We start from the raw sequence: 15,001 nt of genomic DNA, 5'->3' as shown, positions 1-15,001 counted from the left end.
ACCATTCGTGCCGAACACAATCCTTGCCACACCTTACATCAGTCAGTCTTTACCGAAAACGAACAGGACGAGCACCAAACCTGCGCCAGGGTCAATCCGAGACGTTCTGAACCGTCAAGGCTCCTTCACCCAAGCTTCGTGTACACTCGCAGTGGCAACGAGGGATGTGGTTGCAGTATCGAGGTGGAATCTAAGTTAGTTTGTTACTTGTTCACGACTGGTTCGGGCACCGTTATCACCACCTTTCATCAGCACGCGCTATCTGGCCTGGGTGGGTTCAAGACACCGACCCTCGACGACAACTCGACCAAGTCGAGCCACATCCATGCAAGCCCTAAGCCGCCAGTCCGAGACGCCGTACCTCCCGCTCGGTCTCCGCCGAGGTGCTCCCGACCTGCCAAATTTCTCCATTGACCTGAACTGGGCAAAACCTGAGGCCGAAAGTACCTCTCGACCGCGGACGTATCCGTCTCCGCCCATGTCTGGGTCCCCTTCGTTGCCGCCGATATCCAGTCAAGGGGTCGGAGACAGAAGCCAGGGAGTCTATCACACGCCTGCCAGTCAGGATGTCCGCCTAGGGACCTCGTCAGCTCACGGTGACTTTGCATCGCATGCGCCCAGCTATCCAACGCAACCGTACCACCTCCAAGCCCAAACACAACCACCAGCACCTCTCCCGATGACAACACAAGCTCAAGCCCATATGGGCCCCTACCCACACGAGTCTTTTGATAGGACGCATTATGGCTTCGACCGATCTTCGGAGGCCCAACACCGCCCGGCGCATTATCAATCTCCTGCTCCCGGCAGCATATTACCACCTCACCCGTATATGCACCACTCTTCTCTCGGACTAGGGCACGGGCATCTGTCCAGCCTCGGCCCTCCTCCTACCCTCTCAGGACCGCCACAGCCATCTTATTCAAACCCGCCGAGGCCTTCACCCCAAGAGCCCCATCCGTACACCTCGCCGAAAACACAAAGAAAAACAAAAGGCCACGTAGCTTCCGCCTGTGTTCCTTGCAAGAAAGCGCATCTTAGGTAAGCCCAGCCATTCCCACCTCTAGTACATGTAGATGTACAAATTTGCTGACAAGATGGTACAGGTGTGATTGTATGTTCAAATCCCTTTATTTTCCCTTCAAAATCAGTTCGAACTTTCGAAATATCTTTGTCGGCTAGCTGCACTTGCGTTGCTAGATGGAAATTGTTGGTGCCACCTGTCCGAAGAAATCAAATTGCTAACTTGTTGCGTTTTCTTCCCATTGGTGCAGCTCAAAGACCATGCTCAAGGTGTATAAGCAATGGCAAGGAAGACTCGTGCGTCGATGTTCAGCATAAAAAACGGGGTCGTCCCCGGTTACGAGACGATAGGGAAGTGAGGTATGACGTGTCTGGAAGACATGGTCCTTCACTTGAAGGTAGCATGAGGAGGCCTCTCTCGCTTTATTCACAAGCGCCACCCCCAAGCCACGTTGGCGGATACGACGACTCGATGAGAAGGTCGCAGTCATACCGAGTGCTGAAGTCGTTACCCTCGGAAGGGCCAGCTCCCCCGAGATATCTGGAACGTGCATCCGCATCAGACGCCAATATATTTCCGGCGCCTTTGTCGATCGCTCCGAGACAACAAGAGGCGGTAGCCTTCTTGACTACCGATTTTGAGGTTGCCAAGACGTCAAGCGGGTTTCTCGACGCGATCGGTCGCCATTCCATCAAGGGCCTCAAGCTGTCTGATGTTGTGGCCTCGACGGACAGAGAGCGGGTAATAAGTCTGCAAACGCAGCTTCAGGATGAACAGCGAAGGAAGGAACCGAGTTACTTACCTCCAATGTTTGCCAGGCAGGAGGAAGAGAGGATATTCCATGGACTGGGCTTCAGCCCCGAGGAAATCGCCCGATTCTCGCTCGACAGACAGGTGTTGTTGACCTTCAACTCGCAGGAAGGGCAGCTCCGGACCTGCACGGCTCGTTTCGGGCTCGCCAAGATGGAATCGATATTCTTTGTCGTTGTCCAATTGCCCAGTGGAACACGAGCCCACGGCCATCTGACGCCATCGCCGCATCCAAGGGATCCCCGTGACAGTCCCTTTCAGTACCAGAGCCCACTCCCTCAATACCAACCCCAACCACCACAGCCCACTCCTGTCTCGGCAACCTTTGGCTCTTCGAGGCCACGGCTGGGAAGTGATACCAGCAGTGTGTATGGTGTGAGATCTCAGGGTACTGGCCCACAAATGATGCCGACTCACAGCCCCGGAATGTCTTCGTCTTCGTATGCCGCATCACCCAGCCGTACAGAATATCCGGCCACTGTGGGATCGTATCAGATACCCAGAAGCGAGCTTCCTCCTGCGACTCGTCCCGCCCTGCCGCAGCAACCGACTTTCCAGCTTCCACCCATAAGAAGTCAACAGCCAACTAGTACGACAGCTCCACCAGAGTCATCGTCTTGGCCACGGGACGACAGGCTCAAGGTGGGTGGTTTGATAGACAACCCAGAGTCTTTTAACCAGCCTAAGCCGCGATAATCCCAATCAACAGTTTTAATGTTTGGAGGGCAGGAGCGGTGAGCTTCACCGCGTGTCACTCTGCGTGGCAGGGATCAGTGTTTTCTCGAGGCGCATCAGGCTCGTCTGGCCTTCAGTCGACGATATTGTTCCACGCCACCAACCGACAGCCACCAAACAACTGTGGCTTTTTTTTTCTTCTTCCGACTTCTTTTCTTTCAACGGCCATTCGACTCAGGATACCCCTTGTACAACGAACGCCATTTTCTTTTCACGTCGCGGAGAGACAAAAGACGGCTCTCTTAACAATAATGGCAGCAACTCTGATGCCACTTTCCTTGTCATGACTTCGAAAGCAGGAGATATACCCCATCCAGGAATATACCTGGAGTCATCCTCATTTTGTCTTTAATCGTCCCTGGACTCTTCCTCTCAGGGTGTCCAGCTGGTCCCTAGCTCTTTTTGTATAGTTTTTAATCTCTTGTTCCTTGTAAGCCTTGTCTAATAGCGATCTGTTCAAACCGAATCATCGTCGATGTCTTTTTTTCATTTCTTCTTTGTTTCTTCTTGTTGGTTTTTGCTGAACCCGGATGAGGTTGGAAGACCCTGGGGCGAGAGATGGCTTTGCAGTAGACTGTGCGGTGTTTTGGTGCCTAGACTTGAAAGCAGGATATGACAAGCTGACCCGCGGGTCGAGCATTCAGTTTGGTCTTGTAAATAAAGTAAACCGAGACAGCCTGTGTGCCGGAGCTGGTGCCGGACCGGAATAATACTGCCGATATCTATATTAAATCACAAAGTGTGAGCATTAGTCTAAGCGGGCGGGCAAGCAAAGCGAAATGAGTGACTTGTGTGTGCAACGATGGGCAGTTTCATAGAGAAATAAATAAGGAAATGAAATGTACTCGTTCAAGGCTAAAGCAACCGGAACTATCAAGCAGCCAGAGAGGGAAAGACAGAAAACAAAAAGTGCGAAGCGGGAAAGAAGGAATGATAAGAAAGCCATAGAGATGTTTGGGCACAGGCGCTGGACTGTACACTTACATAATCGCGCGGGGGGGAAGTGAATTATAGCACAACTAAAGGGTTAAGCTTTGAGTCCGATCCATGCCATGCGCGGGTAGACCGACTTATGTCTTTGTTAGACGGGAAAAGCGAGGGACGTTGGGAAGAAAATAGAAAAAAAGAAAAAAAAAAGAAGAGCAGAGTTCTAACATTAGGAACGGCAACGAAGATAGAATTTTTTTTTTCTTTCTTTCTTCAAACCTACCCCTTTCTCTCATCTCTGAGAGGAAAAGGATCGACGAAAATAAAAAAAAAAACAAAAAGGTGAAAGGGAAAAGGGAAATGGACTCTCATTGCTGCTTTATTATTATTTTGTTTGTCTGTTATTGCCCGGTATTTAGAAAGGCCCTGGCTCCCTCCACCCACTCACTTCTCCCTTTTATTTTATTGTTTTCCCACCCGTTTCCCAGTGTAACATGGCCTATCCCTCGCGGCAAAGAAAAAACGAGCCCCTTGTACTTTGTAGGCGGTTAGTGGTTAACTGGGCCGCCACAGCGGGTACGTCGCGCTATACGCCCGTCCGCAACATTGCGGATATATAATTGCTCGCTGTTATAGGGTCTGTCCAGGTTGGCTGGATTTGTCGTCAAACACATGCACAATACACAACACAACACACAGACAATCAATATCGCCGCGCCGGGCCACCGTTGGGCCAACCAAATGGGGCTGACCCGGTCTTGTCTACGACGTTTCTCTGCTGTTGCTACCTTATCCATGCCCTTTTAGCTATAACTTCTCTCGGTAACTATTCGTAAATGTCTGTCACTAATAAAAAAAAAAAGAGTCCAACCAACGGGTTACGCGGCCGGTAGTCGGACATCCTACCCAAAACAGAGAGAGAGAGAGCCAGCCGCGCACACACATACATCACACCTCGAACAGCGAGCCGCTGTGAAGTTTGAGTGGGCTAATTTAAAATAAAAAACAGCATCCCGTCCTCAAAACCCCCGGTCTTTTTCTTTTTCTTCTGGCATGTGAAGCAATAACCGCAAGGCTACGGAGAGTATCATTCCCCCACGGGCTCCGTTCTCAAAGACACCAAAAAACAAACCAAAAAACAGGATTGCAACAAACAAATGTGCAAGTAACAAGTCTTGGAGTTTTGCTGTTTTCTTTTTTTTTTTTTTTTGTTCAATTTGCCAAAATTTACATGATACTACCAAGCATAAATTGTAGTGCCGGAGCATTAAAAAAATCCCTCAACCTCTGTTGAAACAAAAGGCGGGTACGAGTAAACATTGATCGCCCATTTACACTTAAGTTTTTTGTTCCTCGTCTGTTTTTGTCATTTTTTCTCCGCGATACGCTCAGCAAATGAACCTGGGTGCGCTTCCTGGCATCGGAGATTTTTTTTCTCAAATCGCGTGCAGGGGGTGGTTGGGGTCTAAGAGCCGCAGCAACCAGCGATTGAGAGCTGTTCGGGCGGTTACAGTGGGTTTTTGCACGGGACGTTTCCCCTCTTTTTTTTTCTTTTTCTTTTTTTCTCTCTCTGTCTCCCTCTCTGGTGGTTGCGTGTACGTACACAGCTCGACAGTAAGTCCTGTGTTTGATTTCCACTCAACCGAGCCTTGGTCGTCAGAAAGACAGAAGGAGAAAAAAAAAGAGAAAAAAAGAAAAAAAAAAAAAAAACCAGCGTTTGGCATGGGCTCGTAGATAGTCAGAATCAAAAGCGGTAAGCATTTCATTGCAGGATCACACGTCGAACCCTTGAAATTTTGGCAAGAAAGCCTGCGGAAAGGGTAGGATGGATGGATTTTGATGATCGCTACTTCGTACGATGTTACCTTTGTCCGCTCGCCAAAACCCCGGCACGGCAACATGAACTATACCGTTTTCTCGCACCGGGCGGTTCTCTCATTTCCTGCAACCGCCAATCAGCCGCGGCAAATTCACTTTAGGCCTCATCGAGGGTGATCGACCTTTTTTTTTTTTTCGCCTATCCTGAATCGAGACAACAATACCTGGGGAATGCAGTCGTGCATAACGTGATGATGCAGGTTTTCTGCCGTCCCAGGTCTACGGAACTAACTGTAGTCTACTAGGGAAACAAAAGTGGTTTTTTTTTTTTTTTTTGTTTTTTTAGAAGCTTGCTGAATTCGAGTTGTTTTGCATGTCGGAATCTGAGGGCATTTGTCCAACCGATCACAGATATTCGATTTTTATGTGGCTTCGCTTCTTGCAAAAATACACTACCGGTACTACCCTGTTCGGACCCGACCTGATGCTAAATGACCTTGTCCAGGAAACATGGGCCGGTGATGGGGTGAGGGGATGTAACGTCATAATATACTAGGTATGCAGCTTGGCAGATCCAGTTGGTTGCGGCCCGAGTTTACAGTACAGATAACAAAGAGCTCAAAGTATGTACAGTATTACTTACACTATAGATGGTTATTGTGCAGAGGAATCATCCGAAAGAGGTCGCAATTTTATCCGTCGGCTTTTGCACAACCAAAAGGAGAATGAAATGTTGACTGGACGCATTCTGGGAAGAACTGGTCGCGTGCGTTTTTTTTTTCTTCTGATGGTCGGCAGCAGCAGGTTCGTTTTATTCGTATCCAATCTTTGGTCCTTTCTTTTATTGCCCATATATGTGTGCAGTATGTTGCTACTTGCGTCATGTAAGTAGTAATTACAGTATCCCAGTCTAGGAGTGGGAGAGTTGGGATGAGACTCCGGCACTTCGCAGTCGCGCCACAGCTGAGTTATTGCTGTATTTTGGACTTGAAAGTCAAAGACGAGCTTTTAATGAAGAAAAAAAAAAAAAAAAAAAAAAAAAAAAAAAAAAAAAAAAAAAAAAAAAAACCAAGGAAAAATCGAAACAAGGATAGACGGTCACCACGGCAAATCAAGGCAAAAGTTGCCACGTGATTTCGCGAGGACTTGGTGTCATTCTCAATCCACCCCCCCACCTTCCTGAAAGTGTGATGTTTGTTGCTGCCTTGTCAAATGCGAAGCGCGACGAGGTCTGTTGAGTGAAATCTGGTTTGGCTTCCTTCAACTTTGGCGTCATACGAGTGCCCAATTAATTGCCCGCGTCTGCACGCACGGTTTTTATACATGCACAACTGATGGTAAACGTGAGCGGCAGCCATGGCGGATTGTGCGATGGAATTGGATGATGCCTCTAGAGGAACCAAGAGAAAGGCCGACGACTTGAGCCACCAAGAAAATGCATCCAGGCGAATCAAGGTATCAATCCATTCAACCTCTTGTCAATCTCGCTCGGCAGCGCTTGGTCAAAGGACGTCACTGACCAGTGCCGTTTCCACTTGAATCACACACACAGGCCCTTAGCCAGGATGTGGTCAACAAGATCGCCGCCGGAGAGATCATCGTCGCCCCGGTACATGCTCTCAAAGAGCTGATAGAGAATGCGGTTGATGCTGGCTCTACTTCGCTCGAGGTCCTTTGCCGGGATGGCGGTCTCAAAATGCTGCAGATCACCGACAATGGCTGCGGCATAGAAAAGGAGGACCTGCCAATCCTGTGTGAGCGCTTCACCACCTCCAAGCTTCAGACCTTTGAGGATCTATCCTCAATTGCAACCTACGGATTCAGGGGTGAGGCGCTGGCCAGCATCAGCTACATCGCTCATCTTACAGTGACCACCAAGACCAATGATTCCAGCTGTGCGTGGCGGGCTTATTATGAGGGTGGCAAGCTTGCTCCTACTAAGCCTGGCCAGCTTGCGGACCCCAAGCCTGTCGCAGGCAGGCAAGGCACCCAGATCACTGTCGAGGACCTCTTCTACAACGTCCCCAGTCGTCGCCGCGCCTTCAGGTCCTTCTCGGATGAGTACAACAAGATCATTGACATGGTCGGTCGCTACGCCGTTCACTGCAAGGGTGTGGCCTTTTCCTGTAAAAAGCATGGCGAGTCGACCACAAGCATTGCCGTTCAAGCCGGCGCTACCGTTTCAGATCGGATCCGGCAGATATACGGCAGCAGTGTTGCCAACGAACTCATCGACTTCAGTACATCAGACACTCGCTGGGGTTTCAAAGCGAACGGTTGGTGCACCAATGCCAACTACAGCGTCAAAAAGACGACGCTGCTGCTTTTCATAAACAATCGCTGCGTCGAATCCACCAACGTCAAGAAGTCGGTAGAGCAGACTTATGCCTCATTTTTGCCCAAGAACGGACACCCTTTCCTCTACCTGAGTCTGGAGATTGACCCTCAACGTGTCGATGTAAATGTGCACCCTACCAAGCGGGAAGTCAACTTTCTCAACGAGGATGAGATAATTCAGGCAATTTGCGAAAGTATACGCACCAGACTCGCCGCCGTCGATACCAGCCGCACTTTTAGGACCCAAACGCTACTCCCTGCACAGGACGTTGGGAGTGCAGGCTCAACCACACCGACCAATCCTCGCAGGGATTCGAGAGCAGCCACGGCGTCTTCCACAGCAAAGAAAACCCAGACACCTGCTCGCCCATACGAGAACAACCTTGTGCGTACAGATACCAACGCTCGCAAGATAACCAGCATGTTTGCCCCAGTCGCCGGTTCATCCCGCTCGGCTGTAGCACCCACCGTTGTCACACATGCCGGCACAACCCAGGCAGCGGCTGCCTCGCTCGCCGCACCGGAAGCCATCGAATACGAGACTGTCGAGCGTGACGTGGTTCCTATCAAACTGGCTTCTGTCAAAGAGCTCAGATCTGCCGTGCGCGAAGATATGCACCACGGCCTGACTGACGTGTTTGCTAATCACACGTTCGTCGGCATAGTAGATGAGCGGAGGCGCCTCGCCGCCATCCAAGGCGGTGTGAAGCTGTATCTCGTAGACTATGGGCGCGCCAGCTTTGAATATTTTTACCAGCTAGGCCTCACCGACTTTGGAAACATGGGTGCCATTTGCTTCTCCCCGCCTCTGGATATGCGGGAGCTGATTCGCGTCGCGGCTGAGCGTGAGATTAGCCAACGCAAGGAGAGCAGCGATGAAACTATGGTTAATGTTGACGAGGTTGTGGAGAAGATAACCAATCAGCTAACCAAGTTCGGCGCCATGCTCTTGGAGTACTTCAGCCTCGAGGTCACTCCCACTGGTGAACTGGTCAGCATTCCACTGCTTGTCAAGGGCTACACGCCACCTATCGTCAAGTTGCCGCAGTTTCTCTTCCGTCTGGGACCACACAATGTCGACTGGACCGACGAAAAGGCGTGTTTCGAGTCGATACTGCGGGAGCTGGCCTCTTTTTACGTACCAGAGCAGTTACCTCCATCTGCTTCCACACAAGACAAACGAGCCGATGGAGGCGACGCGAGCAGCAGCAGCAACCAGTCCGACGCTGACACCTCGCCGGATGAAGGGTCAGAAGTTCCCGGAACGGAAGCAGTTGATCAGACATTAGAGACCAGGAGACGAGAGGTACGATGGGCTGTTGAGCACATCATCTTTCCAGCCTTCAAGGCTCGACTGGTAGCCACCAATACGCTCATGAAGTCTGGGGTCTTGGAGGTGGCCAACCTGAAAGGTCTATACAGAGTATTTGAGAGGTGCTGAACTACCTTGCAAGGGAAAATCCAACATAATGATAATGTCACGAAGTTTACATATTATTTCTTTTTTTTTGCTACTTTATCTTGATCTTCACCAGTTGCCAAAAATCTTGGAGACTTTGTCATGTAGCTAGAACTTTTTTTCTTTGGCAAATTGCTCAAGTGCAGAACAGGACAGGGTAAGGGGAGAAAAAAAAAAAGAACCAACTTTGTCTATCTCAAAGTGATGAATAAAACCCCCGGGATACTGGCGATCTATCCGCCACCTCGGGGAGCAAAACTTATTATTGTACAGTGTCATCTGGGTAGACCTAGTGCCATGTCGATTCGGTTGTGGCCCTGTTGCCAATCAACAACCCGCCCCATCCTGGCCCATTCCCATGCCCGTAAATCTTTGAGTCATGCTTGTTAAAAGTTGAGTGCTCTAATTGCCACTCTCCCAGTCAGGATTCTGTATCAAAAATCATATTACGAGTTAGTAAATCGTTATATTTATCTTCAAAGCGGAAAAGGCTGGACCATGCAAAGAGTCAATCAAATAGCCATACTGACCTTTTTCAAAATTACGAGTCCCTCTAGAGTGCTGCTGAGGCTGATGTACTCCTCATCCTCCAGCTCGGCTCGCTCCCCGTAAGCCAAAAGCACCGGCGTGCTTTGAGTCTGCCATCCGGTGATAGTCTTGGGCCTACCGGCCTGGCCGACAACATCGACAGCCTGACCGACTCTGACGTTGACAGTCAGGGGCTTCAGATCCTCGTCGAGAGTAACCAAGAAGCGCGGGTGCATGGCCGTGACCAAGAAGTAGAGCAGATAGTGCGAGTTCGAGGTGATGAAGCTTTTGGCATCGAGCATGGTCACCAAGACGGCAAGTAGACCGGCGGCCGATACCCTCGAGAGGATTTGACGGTCCGTGTGGAAAGGGCTAATTGACATGGTACCCTTGCCCATGTGCAGCAGGCCTTGAGCAATCCTGACCATGAACAAAGAGTCCTGGTCGCGGTGGTAGTAGCTTGCAAGTTGCCTCAGCAGCTGAGCCAGACGTGCGTTGTTTGTTCCAGCGCCCAAGAGACCCATGGCGAAGATAGCGTTGATGGCCACTTCGTTGTCATTGTCGTGAGAGTACCTCGACAATGTATCGTAAACCTTCATTTGGGGGTTGCTCGGGCTGACAAGACCCATAGCCAGAGGTACCGCGCGCCTGATGTTGGCCTCGCCATAGTGCATCAGGTGACCAAAGTGGCGCAACACCATCTCCTGACCAACATCCTCACCCATAGCAATCAAGCCAATACCAAGCACAGCATAGGCCTGAAGCAGCTCATCACCCTTCTTTTCCTCCGACTCCTCAAGATGCTCGTTGCAGATATGCAGGAGCTCCTGAATCTTGAGGACAGCCCCGGTGCCGGCCCAAGCGCAGATCTCGGCGAGGACTGCGATGGGCTTGCCCACGGGGTGGTCGACGGCTTTCAAAGTCTCCAGAATGACGTCCACCTCTTCCTGCTGGCCAAAGAAAAGAAGACCGAGACCAAGCGCAAGAAACCTTGTCCACTTGTCGGTCAACTGAGATCTCCTGTCCTCGTCAAGCAGAGTGTTGACAATGGCCTCGCTGACCTCGTCGTTGGATGTGCCAACAAATATCAGACCGCACGAGAGTGCTGCCATAGCCGAGATCTGCATATCTAATGAAGAATCCGTAATCATGGGTACGAGCTCAACCAACAGCTCAAGCTTGTTAGAGCCGGCATATGATAATCCCAAGCCCATGATTGCTGCGATTCTAATGAGAGGGTTCTTGTGATGAAGTTTGTCTGGGTCGCACAGCAAAGCCATGGCAGGCTCAGAATCCAGCCGCACTCCCGAGTTCATGATTCCAATGGCAAGGAGGGCACCGGCTTGGATCTGCTCCTCATCGGCGTATGTGTACTTGTCGACCTTGTCCAATCCAGCCTCCACATCCCACAGAAGTAGCGTGCCCATGGATGCGACCGTCGACATCATGCCTTCGTCCTTGGTCTTCCAAACCCAGCTCTCCTTGTCATCGACCAGCATCATCTTGTCGTTGCCGAACCCTGCGTTGACAAATGCGTTCACAAAAGCTGCAGCCAAGTTGTGGCGGGCTGAGTCCAGGTTAGTCATTCCAGCCACACGACTACTCTCAAGATGGCTCTTGTAAATATCTTCGGTAGTCTTGGGGTCCAGGATGTTGAGTTCCTTGCCCAGTGACTTGAAGTGCTCCGAGAGCCGAATGTTGCCCAAACACTCGGTCAGTTCCTGGTCCTCCGTGTCCGGGTCGGGGAGAAGGATCTTTTGCCGTGCAATCAAAAAGGCCAACTGCTTCTTGAGGGCGGGGTCCTCAATCTTCTCAAACTCGTTGTAGATCATATCCGAGTCGTTCAGCCTGATTGCAAGAACCATTGCCTGTGTGTGTTGCTTGTACTGCTTGTAGATATCGTGCGCAACTCGTAAAAATTGCTCGTTCTCTGGGTATGTAAGAAGGTTTACCATTGAAACCACGTACAGGCAGACGCGCGCGTACGTGTTTTCGTCGACAAACTTGGGAAGCTGCTCGATGATCTCGAGCTCGCTCATGAGATCAACAGCGTCGGCTTCAGCATTGCTCTTCAGGAATAGAGGTACCAAGACCAGGGCGAGGTCGACAAGGTCCTTGGTTGACTCCTCTGCTGCTATCCTCTTGGCATAGACCTCGCCGATCTCCAAAGCTAGGTGACGGGTGTACTCATGTCCCCAGGAGCTGATGTCTTGTGAAGGGGCCAAAAGTCGGTACTTGAGGGTGTCCTGGCGGTCCTCGTCGGAGAAGGTCATGCCTATGACCGAAAGCACATCTGCCAGAGACACCTTGTTGTCGCCGGTGGGCCATGCTTCGTATAGTTTCGTCATTGTCTCATAGTGAGGTCGGAGAAACTTCAACGGTTTTGGCACAGCCGTCATGGAAGATGTCGACGTCTTGATGAAGTTCTTCATTGCCTCGAGGGCTGGCTTGTACAGAGATGCATCGGATTCCTAAAAACCCCCCGACCGTTAGTTGAGTGTCCGTAGGTCCGAGTAACTAACTGCGGTAGCAGTCTGCCAGTGTTAGATCCTACCGTGAGCCTCTCAACGAGCATGTCGAGCTCATTTTTGAGTTGCTGATCCTCTTCACTCAACTCCTCGGCGGCTGGTAGTTTTGGTCAGTAAGGCATCCTCCGGTATACAGCACGTGGGGTCGTGGCGCAAACGCACAGTTGATCTTGTCTTCGTCCTTGCCATTCACTACCGTCTTTCCATCCTTGTCCTTCTTCACGTCATCGGGCGTCTCAATAGCTTTGCCCTTGTCGGCAGCCTTGGAGCTATCGGCATCGGGCGCCATGGTTGTGTGATGGTATTTGAAGAGATGCGCGCGGGCCAGATGGGTGAAGGGCTCAACAATGCTCCCAGCAAGATTGGCGGAATCGGTGGTCCGCCTGGACAATCCACGTCGGGTAGCGGTTTTCCGATTTTGTAATTTGACAGACCTCGCGGGGTTTGTGTGTGGGTGAAAATGGTCGTTGTTAGAGTTTCGGGATCGTGTTGTCGAGGTTGAAAGATGGGAGTTCTGAAGTGGTGCTTGTTGCTGCTTGACCTAGCTTCCGCCGCCAAGTTGCCTCACCTCTCAACTCAACCCACTGACAAACTGACGCGAGGCTCTTTGTCGCCTAGACTAGAGCTCACCCGGTGTGGAGCGGTCGACAGGGATGCTGATGGGTCCAGTTGTTGAAGCTGCATGGAAAAACCAAATTCCGACTGGCTAGGCTCTCCACACTATCCACTGCTCTTATCGATATCGCCTTCACAACGTCAGCCCTCCAAAATTTGGCGGGGTTCGAGTATCTTTCTCTAATATTTGGCGATCCATTTTGTCGCGCTACAATAGGTCTACGGGAAGTTGAATCCGCTATTTTTTTTTCTCTATTGCTATTCTTTTACTCTGTGTATTCTTTTACTTTCTCTTACTTGTCAGTCCTCCGTCAAGTAAAGACAAAAACACAAGAACATCAAGAAGATTTAGCAAATAAAATAATCATGAAACTCGATTCCAAGGCTATGCGCCACCTCACCTCGGAGGACTGGAAGGTTCTCACGGGTGTAAGTTTGGCGCCTTTTCTGACCACCTGATAAAAAAAAATTGAAAAAAAAGTAGATGGGGTATTGATAGTCCCCCCTTTGGCCGCTCGTCTAGGTTGAGCAAGGCAGTAAGAATCACGAAATCGTACCGACGCCTCTGATCGAGAAGCTCTCTCGGTTGCGAGGTGGCGCCAGCGGCGTGCACAGGAGCATCTCGAACCTGGCCAAGGTCGGCCTCATCGCGCGCGTCAAGGAGGCCAAGTACGATGGCTACCGCCTGACGTACGGTGGACTCGACTACCTCGCCCTCCACACGCACTCCACCAAGAAGGCCATCTACTCGGTCGGTACCCGCATCGGCGTCGGCAAGGAGAGCGACATCATGATTGTCGCCGACGACACGGGCTGCCAGCGCGTCCTCAAGATCCACCGTCTGGGTCGCATCTCGTTCCGGACCGTCAAGGCCAACCGTGACTACCTCAAGAAGCGTGGTCAGGCGTCGGGGTCCTGGATGTATCTGTCTCGACTGGCCGCTATGAAGGAGTTCGCCTTCATGCAGGCCCTGAGGGAGGAGGGCTTCCCGGTGCCTGAACCATTAAGCCAGTCTCGCCACACCATTGTCATGTCTCTGATCGATGCGTATCCTTTGCGCCAGATCTCCTCGGTGCCAAACCCTGCCGCACTCTACGCAGAGCTGATGCTTCTTATTCTGCGCTTGGCAAAGCATGGTCTTATCCATGGCGACTTCAACGAGTTCAACATCCTTCTCAAGGAGGAGAAGGAGAAGAAGAACTCTACCTCCATTACAGAGTCTGCAGAGAGCGGCTCTCCGGAAGTCGGAGCCGCGCTACCTACGCCCATACTGATTGACTTCCCACAGATGGTTTCCATGGATCACCCCAACGCTGAGATGTACTTTGATCGGGACGTTGCCTGTGTCAAACGTTTCTTTGAGCGTCGCTTCCACTTTTCCAGTGACGAGCCAGGCCCTTTTTACAAAGATGCACTAAAGACTGTAGGCGCTGATGGTGCTCGGCGACTCGATGCCGCTGTAGAGGCCTCCGGATTCACTAAAAAGATGAGCAAGGACCTTGAGAAGGCCATCCAGGAAGAGGCTGCATCTCGGAGCGAACAAGCGAACGATAGTGATGGAGAGTTTGAAGGCTCTGACGCTGAGCAAGATTCAAACGCTGACGAGGAGCCTGATCAATCCGATCCAACCGGCAGCGGCGAGGCGGAACTTGATGCATCAGATTCAAAATTGCCTTTGACGGGGATTGAGGCGGCGGTCCAAGATACTAAAATCAGCGACGGATCGTGATTTTATAGGTAGCTTGTTGATATTATTGCCTCAAATTGATACCCACGTCTTCAAACTTGGCCCGAGTTCTGGCAATATTCTTGCGTGAGCACAATGCCTTTTCAACTTTCAACTTGATTCGCCCCCCGATCCAATCCTCATACGCCATAGCATCTTTCAGTTTGGATAAGAGAGAATGAGCAGCTTCAAATCGCGCGCAATAAATGCAGCCAAATAACACTACGTTTGAAGATGAAATTTTTGATTTCATTGCACTTCAAGTGCTGAACTATCTACCTATTTAGAGGCTTGAAAAGTCGTAAAAAGAAAAGAAAAAAACAAAGTTCTGTATGGCATATACAGAGGAAAATTGAGTGAACAAAAGAATGTGTTATCATCGTGCGTAACTGCTCCAGAGGCTGATGAGATGCTTCCATCCATGTATAAGTAATGTGTGGTAACAATCTTGCAGCAGTGAAATCAGTCCGATAAAGGGATGCAACAATGTCTTG

At 50.6% G+C, this 15,001-nt stretch overlaps 4 protein-coding genes across 4 annotated transcripts; 3 read left to right on the top strand and 1 right to left on the bottom strand.

Moving 5' to 3' along the window:
* Window positions 1-325: 325 nt before the first annotated feature.
* Window positions 326-2,530, top strand: PgNI_07523 (uncharacterized protein; the record flags this gene model as incomplete). Its single annotated transcript, XM_031127533.1, has 3 exons — window positions 326-1,041; window positions 1,107-1,114; window positions 1,275-2,530. The coding sequence occupies 3 exons, from the start codon at window positions 326-328 to the stop codon at window positions 2,528-2,530; spliced, it is 1,980 nt and encodes a 659-aa protein (XP_030980527.1).
* A 4,028-nt stretch (window positions 2,531-6,558) lies between these two features.
* On the top strand, window positions 6,559-9,567 carry PgNI_07522 (uncharacterized protein). The gene is made up of 2 exons (XM_031127532.1): window positions 6,559-6,769; window positions 6,867-9,567. Exons 1-2 carry the CDS (start codon window positions 6,671-6,673, stop codon window positions 9,090-9,092), a joined length of 2,325 nt encoding a protein of 774 aa, XP_030980528.1. The 5' UTR covers window positions 6,559-6,670; the 3' UTR covers window positions 9,093-9,567.
* PgNI_07521 (uncharacterized protein) lies at window positions 6,559-12,756 on the bottom strand. The gene is made up of 5 exons (XM_031127531.1): window positions 12,329-12,756; window positions 12,193-12,263; window positions 9,641-12,109; window positions 6,865-9,539; window positions 6,559-6,767 (listed from the first exon to the last, which is right to left on the bottom strand). Exons 1-4 carry the CDS (start codon window positions 12,453-12,455, stop codon window positions 9,513-9,515), a joined length of 2,694 nt encoding a protein of 897 aa, XP_030980547.1. The 5' UTR covers window positions 12,456-12,756; the 3' UTR covers window positions 6,559-6,767; window positions 6,865-9,512.
* Window positions 12,757-12,995: 239 nt separating this feature from the next.
* PgNI_07520 (uncharacterized protein) lies at window positions 12,996-14,556 on the top strand. The gene is made up of 2 exons (XM_031127530.1): window positions 12,996-13,210; window positions 13,305-14,556. Exons 1-2 carry the CDS (start codon window positions 13,148-13,150, stop codon window positions 14,508-14,510), a joined length of 1,269 nt encoding a protein of 422 aa, XP_030980526.1. The 5' UTR covers window positions 12,996-13,147; the 3' UTR covers window positions 14,511-14,556.
* Window positions 14,557-15,001: the final 445 nt, after the last annotated feature.

The sequence above is a fragment of the Pyricularia grisea genome (genome assembly GCF_004355905.1).
Source record: "Pyricularia grisea strain NI907 chromosome Unknown Pyricularia_grisea_NI907_Scaffold_4, whole genome shotgun sequence".
In the NCBI taxonomy this organism is placed as follows: domain Eukaryota; kingdom Fungi; phylum Ascomycota; class Sordariomycetes; order Magnaporthales; family Pyriculariaceae; genus Pyricularia; species Pyricularia grisea.
The sequence above is the reverse complement of the archived record's forward strand: the minus strand, read 5'-3'. Positions and strand labels throughout refer to the sequence as shown.

What these genes read in the sequence shown, in the direction of transcription:
- PgNI_07522 (XM_031127532.1), top strand. Translation starts at nt 6,671, where the DNA reads ATGGCGGATTGTGCGATGGAATTGGATGATGCCTCTAGAGGAACCAAG. An exon ending in ATGCATCCAGGCGAATCAAG is followed by an intron (nt 6,770 to 6,866) that starts GTATCAATCCAT and finishes TCACACACACAG; the next exon opens with GCCCTTAGCCAGGATGTGGT.
- PgNI_07521 (XM_031127531.1), bottom strand. Translation starts at nt 12,455, where the DNA reads ATGGCGCCCGATGCCGATAGCTCCAAGGCTGCCGACAAGGGCAAAGCT. An exon ending in GGACGAAGACAAGATCAACT is followed by an intron (nt 12,264 to 12,328) that starts GTGCGTTTGCGC and finishes CAAAACTACCAG; the next exon opens with CCGCCGAGGAGTTGAGTGAA. An exon ending in GACTCGTAATTTTGAAAAAG is followed by an intron (nt 9,540 to 9,640) that starts GTCAGTATGGCT and finishes TTTTTGATACAG; the next exon opens with AATCCTGACTGGGAGAGTGG.
- PgNI_07520 (XM_031127530.1), top strand. Translation starts at nt 13,148, where the DNA reads ATGAAACTCGATTCCAAGGCTATGCGCCACCTCACCTCGGAGGACTGG. An exon ending in ACTGGAAGGTTCTCACGGGT is followed by an intron (nt 13,211 to 13,304) that starts GTAAGTTTGGCG and finishes CCGCTCGTCTAG; the next exon opens with GTTGAGCAAGGCAGTAAGAA.